Here is an 18,464-nt window from a genome sequence, read left to right as displayed (position 1 = left end):
ACAGATTATTTTTTTCTCAAGAAAACGGACCTTGTTAAATGATACTATGATTGAAGTAGTTTTGAAGAACGTTACGTTAAAAAAATTTTAAATTCGTACAGAATTCTACAAAATGAAAGTGACTTATCATTGCATAGTATAAAACAAAGTCGCTTAAAGTCTCTCCTTATGTAGGTATGCTTAGATCTTTATAATTACGCAACGAATTTTAATGTTTTTTTTAATAGATAGATGGATTCAAGAGGTAGGTTTTTGTATGTAATTTATGGACAACATAGTAAAGAAACAAGAAAAAATCTGTAGTATATTTAGCTAGTTAGAGATAAAAAGAAGTTAAGACGTTTCAAAAATAAAACTTTCTTTTTATTCAATTACTATTCTACCGGATTATACAGAGAAAAATCGTTAATAAGAAACAAAGTAATTGATTTTATATACATTACAATAAATAAATATTTAAATAACAAAAATGCAATAAAATCAAGAAATACAAAATCAAAAGTTATTTCTAATTCACCTAAAAGTTTGAGTGAGTCAATAGTTCGACTAACTCAAATAATGTTACCTATAGTATGCTAACTACTAGATTACGGAATAAATAATAAAGTCATGAAATACATTTCCGCGACAAAACTCTTGGAAAATACCCAAAACTATATCTACCCAATTACATTAAATTTTCGATAAAATGCAATATAAAATGTATATTTGTAATCTATACATATAATAAAATTGAAGTGTCTACTTGTAATGTTAAAATTATCGGTTTTTACTTAATTCAAATTAATGTACATATATCAAAATATTTTTTTACAATTTTTGTCTATCTCTCTGAATATTTGTTCCGGTTAATCTCTCTAAGGGCAGGACCGATTTTGACTAGACTTTTACTGTCAGAAAATAGATGTTATAACTACAACAATAACTATTTCCTTATAACATTTTTTGAATGGCTGGACCGATTTTGATGGGACTTTCACTCATAAAGCATGAAATAACTATTTCAATGAATTCAAACGCGTACGAAGTCGCGGGCCCAGCTCATGCTTCATTAAAATTAATAGAATCAATGTTTATTTGAAAACATACATAGATGGCTGTTGAAAATTTCGATTAAAATATACGACCTTCTTGGTGTAATCATACTACAAAATAATCTATTAATTGTGAAAGTCTAAAGAAATGTTTCTTAGCTCTCACGATAATCATTGTCATGAATATCAAACCGATTATAATTAATTTTCTAGAGCTAGAGGCGTCTGTGGGCACACAAAATCTATATTGGTAAGGTAATTAAAACTCATGTAGTGCCAGCTTAAAAACTAAATAACTTTTCCGAAACAATAATACAGTAGAACCTCGTAAAGTCGAACCACAATAAGTTTAAAACCTCCAAATCTCGAAGTAATATATGTATTTTACCTTCTTGAATATAGCAATAATATATATTAATAATCGAGTTGTAAAGGTTGTAATATTGAACATATTACAACCTTTACAACTTTATTATTTGATTCATAACCTCTTTAATTCGAATATATAAAAATAATAAATATTAAATACGAAACTTCATGAGCGGGTAAACGTCAAAACGGCCGTCATAGCGTGCCGCTACTATAGTTCCTAGGGAAACTCATGATTTTTGAAAATAATTTTTACAATCGAATTGAAGCGAGGGAAACCTTGTATGTGTCATCTTTCAAATTATATTTTTTTTTCAAATTTCAAATAGGAATGAATTTTAACCTCTTTATGTCGAATCAAAATAGTCTCTATTACTCGATTTTTTGGCATATCCCTTGATGTTCGATTTTTAGAAGTTCTACTGTATATGATATTAATGAGTCTGAAACGAAGTCTGACCTCAGCCTTAGCCATAGAATACAAGATGTAACACCAAATGTATTTAACTACTTTCATTCGTATTCGCCATTCGTAGTCGAATGTTTATCATGTATTAACGGCTTTAGTTATATTTAACTAACAACGACAGCAACAATAACCTATAAAGTTTCCACTGCTGGGCCAAGGCCTCCTCTCTCCGAGAAGAAGGTTCGGAAGATTCAAATACGGTTTGGCAGGATATACATGTGACAGAATTTCTATGAATTTATACCCATGCAGGTTTCCTCACGATGTTTTCCTTCACAACACGACATTAATTATAAACACAAATTAAGCACATGAATATTAGTGGTGCTTGCTTGGGTTTAAACCCGTAATCACCGGTTAAGATGTACGAGATCTAACCACTAGGCTATCTCGACTCAACACATTTAACGAAACAGGAATTAAATTAAAATATACAAAGATATGTGGAATGCAAAAAAAAATGAACAAAAACTCAGCGCTAATCCTAAAAATGCGTGGAAACGAAGGATATTATTGGGATAAAAATCGATTTGGTCGCTTCTCAGAAGAGAATGCGACACTTGCTTAATCTCGCATCGCAGATGTCACTCTATTATTCGGCGACACGTGTTCCGCGTTTGTTTTTTAGATTAAACAAATAAATCTTTCTTAAAACTTATTACAAATATACTAAAATATTTAAATTAAGAAATAAGACATGTTTTCTGAGAGTTCCTTTTGGAACACTTTCGAAACGTAACTCTACAATATTTAGTATACATAGAAGCTACCGTTGAAAAAAAACTCTATAGTCAATTAAATTATTCATTATTTAAGGCAGTCTTTCTACCTATATTACTGGTTTAAAGTGTTGTTAGTTGACCAGTACATAGCATCTTGTATCCTATGGTTCGTGATTAAATTTTAGTGTAAAAAGTGGTTCTAACGTCTGGCAATACTGATATTATTATACTCTATGAGCAGAGGATAGGTAGCCAATGCAATTATCTGCGTTGCTAAAAATTAAAATTTAAAACATACTGAGTACCTATTATACGTATATTTTTAGAAATAGCTTTTTTAAATTATTTTTGATTTGAAAAGAATTACGTATAAAACAGTAATTACAAATAAATGTGTATCAATAATTAGGATTATTTCTGAGAAAGAATATAATATTTTTAGCAAGATTTCGTAAACCGCATTAATACATTTCTCTCCTTCAGCGAACAAAATAAATACGTAATACTGTGTTGTTTCTTTTGTTTTGTTACCGCATCAAGATTCCGACTCGTAAATAAATGCGTGGATTGGAAATTCAAATGAGACCGGCCAAATTTATGGTTTTCCCTCTCTCATCCATTTCACCCTCTTCTGATGCATATATCAACATATCGTATACAACCCTATGTATTGAGATTGTTTGTTGTATCCTTAAATAAAACTACAGCAACGTTAATAGTAAGCTAACAATAGTAATCTACAATCCTTTTCTGTAATTAGTTGAAACATATTTTGAATACTATTAGTATAATTATTTGTTTGTATTAGTTAGTTAAAAATTAAATAATTTTTTATCGATAAAGTTGCACTGAAAAACAATTTTGTATGTAACATTTTGTAAAAGACATCATAAAATTACAAAAAAACTAAAGCTGGCCATGCAGTAATTATTATTTTACGATGAATCCCTGTCAAGCGATGTCGGGATTATTTATTTAAAAGAAAGTTTTTATTGTAAAAAGCGTGGAAAGGAAATGCAAAAACGCGAGTACCCTACCTGCTTAGCCTGTCCCTTTGCAGCCACATGCAAAGCATTTTAAATGTTATTCCAGAGATCGAAGCATCGATAAAAAAAAATTAGCCATAGACACATTTAACGCGCGAAAAAATCTTTTGTCATTACGTTGCAATTTCTTTGTCCGGTTATGAGGAGAAATTAAAAAAATTACATCCAGATATAATCCTTTTAGGGGGAACGACTATGCATCAAAGTCCGTAACAAAAGACATTTCGTTCGATAGAAGAAAAAAAATATCAATGCGCAAACACATTGTAGACGTATGTTGGTATCGTGTAATTATTTAATGTATTTGGGTTACAAACATTAACAAAACAAATATGAATTGTCTAAATATGTATACTGTCGTAACTAGTTTCCATAAAAACAATCAGTTATCTGAACTATTGGACGTGACTCCTTACGCGCAGCCCTTTGAGTCAATATCATAATGTTATTTAACATTTTATTTTACTTTTTTTTTATAATACATATCGAAGAAAGTAACACAGATAACTTCTAATTTTTAGACAAATAAATGAACAATTTTAGTATTATATTTTTAAAAATAATATAGACTTATATGTGTGGTTTATTTTATTTGACACTGAAATAAAACATATAACATTTACGATACAATTTAAATAGATATACCAAAATATTGTGTTAATATATTAAGAAATTGAAATAACAATAAAAACTGCTTCGATATTCTATTAGCTGACTTTTAAAACTACATATCCAAGATCCTGGGTTCATATTGTTGTTAGGCCTTGTGCTTCAGAAAATATATAAATAGGTGGGTCCTCCTAAATTCGTTCCGGTTATATAAGTGAGAGTTTAAAGGATGTCTCCTATAAAATAACTTCGTCTTAATAATGGGCGCTGTAGCGTGGAAGTATTATTTTATTGATTGTTTAGGTAACCAGGACTGGTTTGCTACTTTGATGGTGTGGACTGCAATTCTAAGCGATAGAAAAAAAAACGTTCGAAATTAATTTAGTCACTGCCTAAACTCTGTTACAAAAATTACATATACTCAAATATATTATTAAAAAACATGTTAGTTTAAAAAAAGAACGCCAAATTCTGCAACAGTAAACATGAGCAGACAAATTACAATTAGATACTTCTTGTAGCTTTGATCATGAGAAAAAATATTGTTTGGTTTACTCTGACAGTCATTAGTTTTACAAATAGATAAGTGCTATCTAATAAAACATATGTATATCTACTCGTTTCGTTACAGTATCGAGTTCCTAGAAATATAGTGCGTAAAATAATAACAGCATTAATTATTGTATAACCAAGCTGTACATTAATTACCATTTGCCTAAATGATATTCAATATTCGAAAATAAAAATTGGCGCCCTAACATTGTTGATTGTTAATTGGTACTACAATATAAAAAAGACAATTTTTTCACAGACATTTTAAGTAATGCTATAAAAATCTGTATTTACAAAGAGTGAATTTATAAGGATTTCGCTACTGACTTTCTGTTGATTTGTTTTCATGTTATCTATCGGCTAGCTTATAATGGTAAAGAATCCAAGGCTCTGAAAACAAGCCGTTAGATTTACCCTCTGCTTCATACTTACTAAAAAAATGAAAATGAAGATCAACATACTCAAGCATATTTTTTATGCTCAGAATTGAGAATAAAATATACTTATCATTGATGTATTCTTAGTAAAATTTTAATATACAGTATGTCTTAGTATTGTAACTATGTAGTTGGTAAAATTGGAATGAAAGATTGTATTGAAATTCTATATTTCGATTCTGATTATGAATAAATTAAATTATTATAGTGTTTTGACAATTCTTCTCTTAAGAGAATTAATTGAGTTGAAATTCTTGTAAATCATTGTGGTGTATTTCAACCCAGGCTACCATAATATATATGTTGTTTGTTGTTGTGTGTAGTTTCTATATAATGTTTTCGATGGAATATCCCGTTTGGGACAAGACATATTTAAAACGATTTTTTATCATTACAATTTATTTACTTCAAAGAAAACACCTTCCTTATTTTAATATAAAAGAAACCAGATTAAGTAACTCTTAAATTTTATATTTATTACGTTTATAATAATACGTATAGAAAACGGTATTCCATTGAAAAGTCTCATGAAAATAAATACGAGCCGACAAAAAGTTGTAACGTTCTTGAAACCATTAAAATATAGATACAAATTTCGAATTGATTTGCATTTTATAACTCGTCTCGGTGACAATGAAAAACAAATAAAAAATAAGCCCTTCGTACAAACAAAATGCAAATCCGGTTACAATATGCAAATATATTGCTTTATTCTTGACAAAGGGACAGCAGCCGACGTCTTGGACATCGTAAAAAGCTTAGAACAAAACAAAGAGATCGTTCTAAATATTACCGAGGCAACGGTATATTGGACAGCGCAGTATAAAAAAGGGTTGGACGCAGCCGAAAGTTTTTGCAAACGAAATCCTTTTAACTTGATTAATGAACAAAAGTATTAATTTTTGTTTAGTTAGGTCGTCTATGGCCGGTGTAAAATAACGGTTCCGTGATCATTCATCTCGCCGGTGTTGTAATATGAAAAAAATCTTATTAACATTATTTTAACATTATTTTTTATTAATTCTATTTTTTTTTATTCTTCAAACAAGAACGTTAGTTTTTTTATATAATATAATCAAACATAAAATTTTCGATATTTTGGAAACGCTTGATAGTTGAATTATTTTTATATTGTATTTTAATAACATTATTTTATACATAAGAATTTATAATTCTTATGTATAAAATAAATATTTTTTATAGATTTGTGTATGTGATCGCCCTTCAGACTTTTCATAATATGACTAATAAATAAATTAGTGTTAAAAATACCAATGTTATATTATATTAGTCTTGTTCTTTAAGTCCTTCTCCAATTAAATTTCACTGAAATTATAATTTTGTTTTTTTTTTAATTGTTAATATAACATTTCAGATCTATATCTTTGTCAATTTTGAATTCAATCAAAACAAAACTATCACGATCACATAATCGCTTGTTATAAAAAAAAACAACGTTTACAAAAGAGGTTCATAATAAAAAAGACCCCAGTTTTAATCTTAAAGGGTGTCTTCAATGCCGGAAGCGCGCTTGACATTACACGCCCTCGGTAAAAACACGCACGCGAATGTCAAAAAACCGCTAATTGTTTAGCGTTTTTAAGCTCTCTCCCTAATATTACAACACTACTTGACGGTTTTTTACGTGACTTTTTGTGACGCACGCGTTACGCATGATTCAATTTGATGTTTAGTAATCCTTATTTTGATTTTTAAGGTTATATATGGATAGGGTCATGATTGATATTTTTTAACAAAATTTTTTGGTTAATTACAATTTAATTTCATACATTTTAGATTTTTTTGTTCTTTGTACACACGTATTACGTACATGTGATTATCTGTATTAATCAAATAATTACCAGTTTTAATTTCAAAAGGTACATTTAGGTTTTATGTTTTATCAACAAACTTAATCACCTATTTGACTAGTAATTTAACACGTATTTAAAAATAAAACGTAAAAAGCAGGTTGGTTGAACTTAGCATACATTTTTTATCATCAATAAAATTAGTAATATGACTTGACTTTAAAAAAACTCAGAAGTATTGTTCTGCCAACCATACCATAAAAAGTCCCCCTCGTAAAAAGAGGCCAAAATTATCGCCGCGTTATAAACCCAGTGGGGCCTTTTTTGTACACTTTTTTATTTAAATAAGCGTGTAAAAAGTGATTATTACATAATTATTAGTTATAGTAATAGGGTGGGAAGTAAATTCAGGTAACTAAACACTTGAGCAAAGTGGGGATCGTTTAATCATTAAGCACATTCGCTATTTTGAAAGGGTCGGTAAGAAATCTATACATGTATACAACAACAACTACAACAACAGCCTGTAAATTCCCACTGCTGGGCTAAAGGCCTCCTCTCCCTTTGAGGAGAAGGTTTGGAACATATTCCACCACGCTGTTCCAATGCGGGTTAGTGGAATACTCATGTGGCAGAATTTCTATGAAATTTGTCACATGCAGGTTTCCTCACGATGTTTTCCTTCACCGCTGAGCACGAGATGAATAATAAAGACAAATTAAGCACATGAATCAGCGGTGCTTGCCTGGGTTCGAACTCGCAATCATCGGTTAAGATGCACGTGTTCTAACCACTAGGCCATCTCCACTCTACTAGACCTCAGAAACTATGACACCAACAGACTTGAATTTAGCAGCTTCGTTATAGGATGTATATATCGGCAAAGAACGAGTTTTACGAAATCCACTCCTAAGGATCACCTTCTTAGGGGTGGATTTCGTAAAAACGGAGCTTGGACGCTTATGTTCGTCCAAGTCGCAGGTTCAGTTAGCATGTGTACATCTTAAATGTCCTAGAAATAGTGTATGGACGTGACCTCATGTACTTATACTTTTTTTTTATATTCAAACAGACCAAGATTTCGGTTACGATAACGTAAGTTACAATGCCTTCGGTCCTACGTCGTAAAAAATAGAATAACAATTCTTATAAATAACTAGCAACCCGCCCTAGCCTCGCACGGGTGCAATACTTACACTAAACATGCTACAGAATTTGTTTATTTACAGCATCACATTAAAAAATTCTAAAATTATCAGTGTTTCTTTACTATATTGGCAATTATATACAAAAACCTTCCTCTCGAATCACTCTATCTATTAAAAAAAACGCAACAAAATCCGTTGCGTAGTTTTAAAGATTTAAGCATACAAAGGGATATAGGGACAGGGAAAGCGACTCTATTTTATACTATGTAATTATTTCTTCCGTAACAATTCATCTTAAAATTACCTAAACAAATCTTTCCAGTACTATTTTTCAATGTAATATACCTATCTTCTCTATACAGTACTCTATAACGAATTAAATGTGTTAATACCTCTTGTCAGTTCAACAAGCTCAGCTTTACTATATACGTCATATAGCGGGCTACATAAAAGCCAAATGATTTATCTTTTTCTGACAAAAGAAATTTGACATTAGAAAGAAGAAAACAAAACTCACTTTCATATAAAACCAAATAAATAAGATGTATATAATTAATTATAAAAGCCATTTCATCAATAAGCTGACTTTTTCACGAGAATTTAATTTATCCAGCAAGAAAAAAGAGAACAAAACATATATACGCGTGTTCTTCAATCGAAAAGATATATATACATTTATACCCCTTGAATTGTACAAATTACAAATTAATTTAGAATATCAAATATGTTTCTTTTATAATATAATTGGTGAATATAAGAAATAACTTTTGTTAAATATTTGAAATTTGAGGTTTTACTTTATATACGTAAAATGAAATATTCTATAATGTGACATTTGATATTTATATATTTAATTACATATATCGCATACTCTTTAACTCGGAGGTAGGGCCCAAGGTTGGTGGCACATTGGTAATGTAAGGAATAGTTAATATTTCTTACAGCGTCATTGTCTATGGGTGATGGTGACCACTTATCACCAGGTGGTCCATATGCTCGTCCGCCAACCTATACCATAAAAAATACTCTCCTTAATTCAATTATGTGTTTTAAAATAATTACATATTAAAACTGTCTGTGGATATTGTATTATGTAACAATGTATTATATATATACTATATGTATCACCTCCAAAACGCTCTGCACCTTTCTATACAAGTTGTGCGTATATTGATGTAATGGAATTATAAATTAGACATTGTAATATCTCCCTATTTATCATAAATTAATTTATTAACATAAGAATTAATAACATTAAATGCTTAAAAATGAACTAAAACTAGTTACTGTATAAATCTTGACCGCGTGGAATGGTGGCAAGAATGCTAGCAGCATTTCCCCGTTGAATCGCAATTCCGATCCTCTGGGCAAAAAACGAACCAGCCCTCCTGTCACCAGTGGAGGCAACGAGGCGAGGTGTTATAATATTTATTAATATAGGTTAACCTTAATTATAAAAAATTCAACACTCAGACTGTAAATGTTTAACTTTATCCTGTAAATAATGAACTGTAAAGTACATAATATATTGTCGGAGTAGTTGACCTTGCGCCATTGTTATAAGAGAATCATTGTCATATATAAAAATGCTACTAAAAATTAAATAATTAATGAAATTATGACTTACTCCACCAGAGATTAACTGAAATCGAAAACGACATGTTAAAAATAAATACATTTTTATAAATAACTAGCTGTGCCAGCGACATTGTACGCGATTGCATTTAACAAAGAAAAAAATGTTGTAGCCTAAGTTAGACCCTATTATATAAGTTATCTGCCAGTGAGAGTCCCGTCAAAATCGGTCCGGCAGTATTTAGCCGGAACAATCAGACAGATAGACCGACAAAAATTGTAAAAAAATGTTATTTTGGTATGTACCGTGTATAAATACATACGCATTGAGTAAAAAAGAGCTGTTTTGATATTACAAACAGACACCCCAACTTTATTATATGCATAGATAATATCCTAAAGCATCGCAGACGCGTGCCATTTAACGCAATTTTAAGCACAATTGAATCGATTTCAAAAAGCATTCGATAAGATCAATAAAGACATCTTCATTACTAAGATGCGTATCAAGATCTCGTTTTACGATATGACGTGCGTTTCATTTGCTGTACGGAACATCAAACTAAAATCAAGACGTGTAATGTAGCCAGCGTTATTTTTTACAAAGAGCCGTCGGTCAGTCAACAGGGCTTAAGGTCTTTGTAAGGATTTTTCGACTCCGTTTAACAATACGGAATAATCTTCAAAAAGTGACCCCAAAGTACTTCGTATTGAGTTCGTGAATGCCGGCCGACGCTGGTCCGTGAAAAAAAGCACTAAATCGCCTATTTATCGTGGATATTTTTATGTATGAAACTACAGGATGTTCGTTAAGTCAAAAATTGTATTTTATAGTATCTTTTTTCGTTGTAAACGTATTGGGATCAGTCTTTCTTATATCTTTATATTTTACTCATTTACTGTTTTGATAATTTTTAAATTTAATATAAATAATTAGTCCATATGTCCTTCGAGTTTATTCATTTGACCGTTACAAAAAACTCAAAATTTTAAAATATTTCAATGTATTCTTTTATTTTTAGTATATTAATATGTGTTTTTTAGTTATTTCAGATATAAGTAGGTAATATTTAAGAGATAACATAGAGTTAATATATTAATTTTCTTATAGCTAAAACTAAAACTAAATACATACATATAATTTTATATTATCATTGATATTTTAGATGTCGTAAAGTATAAAAATCAGATTCATTGTATCAATTTATATTTTAAATCACACTGTATAAGTTCACAATGTGCGTGATGGGTGCCCACTCCATAGTATCCACGAAGCAGCTTGTCCCATACATAACATAAAGGGATGGACGCACGTCCACACACCTGCGTATGAAAAAAAGGAAAAAAAAATGTCTAGAACAAATATCCAACGACTTAATCAAACTACGTAAAATGGAACTTATTCTTTATTTAAAAATATACCAATTAAAATACACAAGCAATATTAGCTCTATTATAATTTTTATATTAATCTATTCCTCAGTTGATAAGCACAGCAAATACAGAATTCGAATTACACGCGTAAAAAATTCACGTGTAACCTAAAATTAGTAATTATGTTTCATAAAACTTTAAAACATAATTAATTAGACATCAATTATATTTAAATTAGTAATTTGAAACGTTAACCTGTTTTAATAAAAAATGATTTAATTGTTTTTTTTTATTCGTTCATACACGCGCAAAAATCTTGTTTCGAACGGTTCGAGGTTTTTTTTTTAAATGTTGCAATAAATGCATGAAAATACAGACGATGCCATACCTTCAGAGATTACACGCAGGTTTTTGTACTAAACCATACATTTTGCTATTTATAAGTGCCCAAGGTAAATGTACTACCGCATTCTCTAAAATAGTAACACTGAATGATACTATTATAATTTTTTTTTTATATTAAGTATTACTAGCTACAACTCGCGACTTATTGGAAACTAAAATCTACATTTAATTATGTAATAAACATCTAATTTCGTCTCCAATTAAATGATTTTCGGAATAATTTTTGTTATTATTCTGCTTCTTCTTGCTTCTATCATATTGAGTTAAAACAAATAGTTTCATTTGAATAAGTTACTATATTTTAGCGGGATATTCTGCGAAATGCATTCAATTAGATAGAAATAGTATCGCTTTATTGATTTAACGTTAAATTATAACAGTATTCTTAGATATATGTATATTCAAATAAATTACATTTCAATATTACTTGTTACTGTAGGTACTGTATGTTACAATACAATTTGTGTGGTACAAATAGTATAGTAACATAGTAATAGTTGGTTAGCTTAAATCTGAAGCTCAAGTAAAAGATGACAAAATCTATGAACGATAAAATGAGCGAGCAAACGCAGGCTGGATCAATATCGCTCGCCGTTTCATCACGTCGATGGGAAAAAAGAGGAGAAAAAATACATAACTTTTTAGGGGCCGTCCCCCTGCGGTCCCTTGCCACCGCCCCACCTCGCAGCCTCCGTAGGGGGAGCCAACGATCTTAAAAAAAAAAGGAACAAAATGTACGCGCGAGCTCCGGCGCGTGCTTACAATGCCGCTATAAAATATCGTATCAAATTTATATAATGGGAAGTACCTTTGTTGGCACGAGGAAGAAGCAAAAAACATTGGATTCGTATTATGAATTAACGCGTAGGTCGGTCTTTTCGAGGAATTTATTGATAACTAGTGGCCATTATATGAAATACTTTCGTACGTAACTTCTGAGCGTACGCATAGGGATTCTTTGAAGCTTTTGGAAACTGAAAATACGCCGGTAAGCGCGTTCTATTTATTACGAAGCCTATGAAATACTCAAGTGATTTCTTTTAAATATGATCGTGGATAAAATATTAATCTACACGATACCATAATAAGATTTTATTGCAAGCTGAACTTGAGTATAACACTAGTTCGAAATTACGAAGTAAATATCATTTCTGGATAATGTATAATTCAATGTGGAAATATATTCATTTAATCTTATTTTTTTAATAAAATAATATAAAACAAAGTTGCTTACCACTGTCTGTTCCTAAGTATGCTTAGATCTTTAAAATTACACAGCGGATTTTGATGCGGTTTTTTTAATAGATAGATTGATTCAAGTCAATACACTGATAATTTCAGAGGTTTCTAAAGTGATGTCATTACATTGCAAACGCTGGATGAACCTTACGAGATTGATCATAATAATATAATAGTACAGTATTGTGTGCATCTCACAAAGGTCACCAAAAAAGCTTACGATAGTATGCGTTTATCTCTAACCCACAATAACTATTTTTTATCCCTTTACTGTTACGGGTTATTTTCGAATCGATTTTAAGCTATACTGTAGGTATGTAATTTTAATTAGTAATTTAGTTATTGACATAATATCAAAATACCTAAGTACTCATAGAGTTTCCTGCAGATTTTATTAAACTAGAAATGAAAAAATAACTGATTCTTCTCCGTATCCGACTAATAATCCGACTTGTGGTTCACGAGTATTTGTGCTTAGTTGAACTATGTTTTTTTAATAATTATTGTCTCCACATCCTAATAACATTGGTGTTAAATTCGGTGGCGTTATCGCTCTCATTGAATCATCCAGTAGAAATAACCGAATGACATGTCAGCCGTTAACCAGATACCAATAGAACGGACAACCATTGACGGTTCAACGGAAACTGCCACATCTCGATCACAAAGCGGGATCATCGCAACTTAAAATACATTGTAATATAGAAAAAATATCAACATCTGGCCATTGTCTCGATAGCGGGGGAGTCGCTATAAAATAAAATAAATAAATAACAAAATGTCTCCACCGCACGCGTCATTATTCAAGTGCGATTGACAGCTACTTCCATAGGTCGGGGTACGGCATAATAATACGCCTACTTATTGCTCCTGAAACTGTGGAGTTTGAACAGTTTTGATACTCTATATGTCAAATGTCCAAATGTCAAAAATATCTAAAAATCTCGTAAAATCGAAATGTTGATAGAACACCTCATCTCAACGAAGTATGATAGATCTGTTAAGTGTTTGATTTTTATCAATAATTAAACTCATATTTAATGATAAAGGTAGGTAAAAATTATAAGGAAGCAAGGGTGAAATTCTACTCTGTCCACAAAACCGCACTGCAGCGGCGAGATTGAATAAGTTCCAAACTTACTTCTTAAGAGAATCGCCTTTTACTTACACTTTTTTCTTACTTCGAACCATGGATTCGATATAATTACTTATCACGATTCACAAATATAAACTTTTGTGATTATTACTGTTTTGTATTCTTACAAAAAAACGTTGTGTTTTAGAGACACAGACCACAGATGTCATCGTTTTAAGATAATATAGTTACACTAAATTGTATTTTAAATGTCAGCTATCAACTCTTTCCCGCTATAATCATTTTAGACGAGAATAAGTGGAAAAAATATAAACGTATCAGTGAAATTGCGCTTTGTTTATATTCTTATCAGTTATAGGTAAAATTGGACCAATTACAAATATATGGCTATATCATTTGTTTAACATAAATAACGATAGTAATTTACAAATATTTACTGTATTGGCGCCTGTTTAGATTATTTCAGATACTATTAATTCCGAAAATAACATAACAATAAACTGACGTTAAAACGGGAAAGACAGAAATAGTTTTTAATATAATATTCGAGCAAAAAAGTGGATATTTTATTTTTATACAATAATAGGTACAAATATCAAGATTGATCTAAAATCTACATCAAAAAATCATTTCTAAGACGCTCGTGTCCTATCGTTTTGAACGACGGTGGCGAATCGAAAACTTCATGAATAAATATCAATTCGATATTCCTTTTGAATAAAAATGTCGAATAAAAAAACGATTTATCAAATACCTTTGCTCATTCAAACCGAAAAGTCTTTTATACAGTTTAAATAAACAACGATTTTGGGATGACGTACAAAACGGTGCGTGCTGAATTGAAGTTTTTTTTTAATTCATTTTTAGTGGGACAAGAGTACTAATGAGTGGAGAACACCCACGCTACAATGAATTGCAATTTATTTTATATTTGTAAAGCATTCGCCAAAATTAATGGGTGGGTATTCGTACTGTACTGTTTTGGATGTAATTGTTAAATATTTTTGCAAACAGCTGGTGTATTAAGAACTTTGTCGTATATTGATTATAAAAACTTTAGGAACACATTTTGAAAATACTTTACACTAAACTAACTATAAAGAACGGGCTCAAACTTTAACTATATCTAATGCCGAAAATGTTGCTTTGGAGACTTATTTTAAAAAGCAAACTGCTTCTTTTAAGATACTTAGCATTATTATAATACTCCGGTTCATCAAAAATACATTAGATATACATAGGGTACGCTTAGGTGGTTACTTAAAGCTGAACCTGCCTTTGGCATTCGTCTTAAAAAAATCCATTTACAAGCTATACATCGAGGACAATTTTTATGACATATTCTTTCAACATTAATGCAATAAACCATAAAAAATATAGATGATAATCGTAAGAACGAAGTCACAAAACCTAACGAGAAAGCGTCCTTACCTTTTAATATTAATTAGTTTCGTCTGTGTATGTCGTAAATAAACACATTTTTTGCGCTTACACTGAAAACGCTAGCTGAAGCCTACGAAATAGATCAAATTAATTTACTAGAGTATTGTACACATTAAAAAGGTCTACAAAAAACTCTGGGATGGTATATGTCCATCTCCTATGGATAGCGCACACTAACCACTTTTTATCCTTTACTTCTTACGAAAAATGATTTGTAATTTAAAATAATACATGATCAATACTTTTTTAATTAAGTACGTTAAATGCATTTTGATTTAATATAGATCAATATTGTTCTTCACAGCAAGTAATTTAAATGAATATATTTGAATGTGTTACATATTTCTAAATAACGGTTTGTATTGGCTAATGAGCTAAAGCTATGTATGTTGTATATGAAAACATTCTAAATTATTATTAGGATCAGTAATGCACCCGTGCGGAGCAAAACCGGATTTAGCATAATTTGATTTTATTTGTACATCTTGCACTAGATCATCAACCATGGTATCAGACCAGACAAATAATTACGGTTATATTTTTTTATTTACGATATACAATTACATAAAAACGTATTACGTTTTTATGGGTAGACAAAAGTGAAGTATTGATACACATTAATCGCAATTGCGACGGAAAGACTAAACAAAATATTACATATATGCCAGTATAATATATAAAAGCCTTACAAAAGTAGTTAGTAACTTAGTAGTTAGTATTTCATGTTTCCATGGCCTAGACACTATCAGATAGTTGTTGAGGCTGAATAAGTAAGTAGAAGATCCTGACTCCTAGAACCATGGGAATAAATCCCTAGTGGGGGCAGTTAAAACAAAAGTGTGTTTTGTTAAGACATTGACAGAATAGACAATCCATTAACCATTACAAACTAAATAGAGTGCTAAATTGCGTTTTTATGCTTTTCATAAATGATTACATTACATATTGTTTCATTGCTATGAAATATAATATTTACAACGCCATCTATAAGAACCTAGAGAAAAATGGTTTCCAAAAAATAAATTATAGTAAAAATTGAGTTCATATTAAATCTGCAAGGTAAACTTATATATCTTTAAATTTATTATTTTTTGATAAATTGAGTTTTTGGAATTTATTTTTCTTTGTAAAAATCCTTTTTATTGTGCAAAGTAGGATTTTAACAATCTGTATTTTTATCACTGACATTTGACATTCCACTAACTGACATTGACAATTAATAATAGCGTTTACCGCAACCGAATCGTGACTTTCAGAAATTGTTAATTCTTATTTTGTTTGCAAGTAATACAATATATTAGTAAGTACCTCATATATATAAAACGATATATAAATTACTAATAATATGGCTATCAATAAGATATAGTTGAACTAGTTTTGTCATTTCCACAAAGAAATAATTTTACAATTTACAAATTACAGAAAAATGGCAGCATCAGTTGTTGATACATACTCGGACCCCAACATGAGTTGGATGAACGCTCCCCACAGCACAGGAACGTCTATAATGGCCTGTGAATACGATGGTGGTGTAGTCATTGGCGCTGACTCTAGAACTACTACCGGCGCGTACATCGCTAATAGAGTAACCGATAAACTTACTCGAATCACCGATCATATCTACTGTTGTCGCTCTGGTTCTGCTGCTGATACTCAGGCTATTGCTGACATTGTCACCTATCATTTGAGTAAGTATTTGGAGAAAATATAAAGAATCATTTCAAACTTCAGGGTACTTCATAAACTTCTTTTATTGTTAATATATGAAATGTAGTTCCTATTGTATTATCATATATGGTTTTAATAACCACATATATCTATAAGTATATTCCTTAGTAGTAGTAGTATGGTGGGGTAAGCTACCTATTTTCTTTACACAATAATCTGGAACTATTTTCATATTACGAATGATATGTCATAGCCAAAATGTTCTTGTTACTGTCATGTTTGGAAGCTTTAATCTATCCTTTGTTCTAGATTTTCACAAGATGGAATTAGGAGAGCAGCCATTAGTGCAGACTGCAGCGGCAATTTTCCGAGAACTATGCTACAATTATCGTGATTCTCTTGTTGCTGGAATCCTCGTCGCTGGCTGGGATAAGAAGAGAGGAGGTAATATTATTGTAACATTCAGTTACACAATAAATGTATTTCAATACTTAAAGTTAAAATTTGACTAGATTAGATAATATACATTAGTTTCCCACAAATTAAACAACAACAACAATTCTCATTGTAATTGAATTTATTCAATTACAATGAGTCCATTTGTAGTTGAATAAATTCAATTAAAAAAACAAGTTGTGTAACTCTTTATGCTTTCTTATTTTATCACTATATATATTTTGTATAACTATTACCCATGAGTATTTTTTTCATTTACAATTTCTTTTAGGACAAATCTACTCAGTGCCAATCGGTGGTATGGTTCAAAGACAAGCTGTTTCTATTGGAGGATCTGGATCTTCTTATGTCTATGGTTATGTTGATGCCAACTTCAAGCCTAAAATGAGCAAGGAGGAAGCTAAGAAGTTTGTCACCAACACCCTAACATTGGCCATGCTCCGTGATGGATCTTCCGGAGGTGTTGTGAGACTTGGTGTTATATCTGAGGCTGGAGTAGAGAGATCAGTTATCCTCGGTGACCAGTTGCCCAAATTTTATGAAGGATGAATGTATTTTAAAATTTAAGGTATTATAAAATTTGCATAAACAGTCATGGGTTTTATTTTTAATGCTACCATTGCAAATGTATTTATGTAAAGGTATATTACAAACTTATTAAGACATTCCATTAAAACAAATATATATGGGTTAAATCTCATCATTAGATTTATTATTTCATGTTATTTTATTGAAGTTTTTAATAAAAACGAAAAAAGTAAATGAAAACTCTAAATAAAGTCAAGCAAACCCTATTTTTTTCTCACAAATTGGAGTAGAAAGTCATATCACATTTTTCATTTTATTAAATTATGTATTTGTTATATTATGTGTTAGATTAGGATTACATTGGCAAACTGTTTCATAGTGTTGTGTATCATGCATATAATGTTGCAAATAAATTTAAATTGTACAAATATATTGAATAGTGATCCAATAAATATTCAAAACTACTTTAATACAATGGTAATT

General features: G+C 30.4%; 1 protein-coding gene across 1 annotated transcript; it reads left to right on the top strand.

The window, feature by feature from the left end:
• Window positions 1–16,510: 16,510 nt before the first annotated feature.
• LOC124537346 (proteasome subunit beta type-6) lies at window positions 16,511–18,044 on the top strand. The gene is made up of 4 exons (XM_047114176.1): window positions 16,511–16,629; window positions 16,752–17,017; window positions 17,307–17,441; window positions 17,725–18,044. The coding sequence occupies exons 2-4, from the start codon at window positions 16,756–16,758 to the stop codon at window positions 18,000–18,002; spliced, it is 675 nt and encodes a 224-aa protein (XP_046970132.1). The 5' UTR covers window positions 16,511–16,629; window positions 16,752–16,755; the 3' UTR covers window positions 18,003–18,044.
• The last annotated feature ends 420 nt before the right edge of the window (window positions 18,045–18,464 follow it).

This window comes from Vanessa cardui, chromosome 2 (genome assembly GCF_905220365.1).
Source record: "Vanessa cardui chromosome 2, ilVanCard2.1, whole genome shotgun sequence".
Lineage (NCBI taxonomy): Eukaryota > Metazoa > Arthropoda > Insecta > Lepidoptera > Nymphalidae > Vanessa > Vanessa cardui.
Note: the sequence above shows the minus strand (reverse complement) of the source record. Positions and strands in the feature narration are given on the sequence as shown.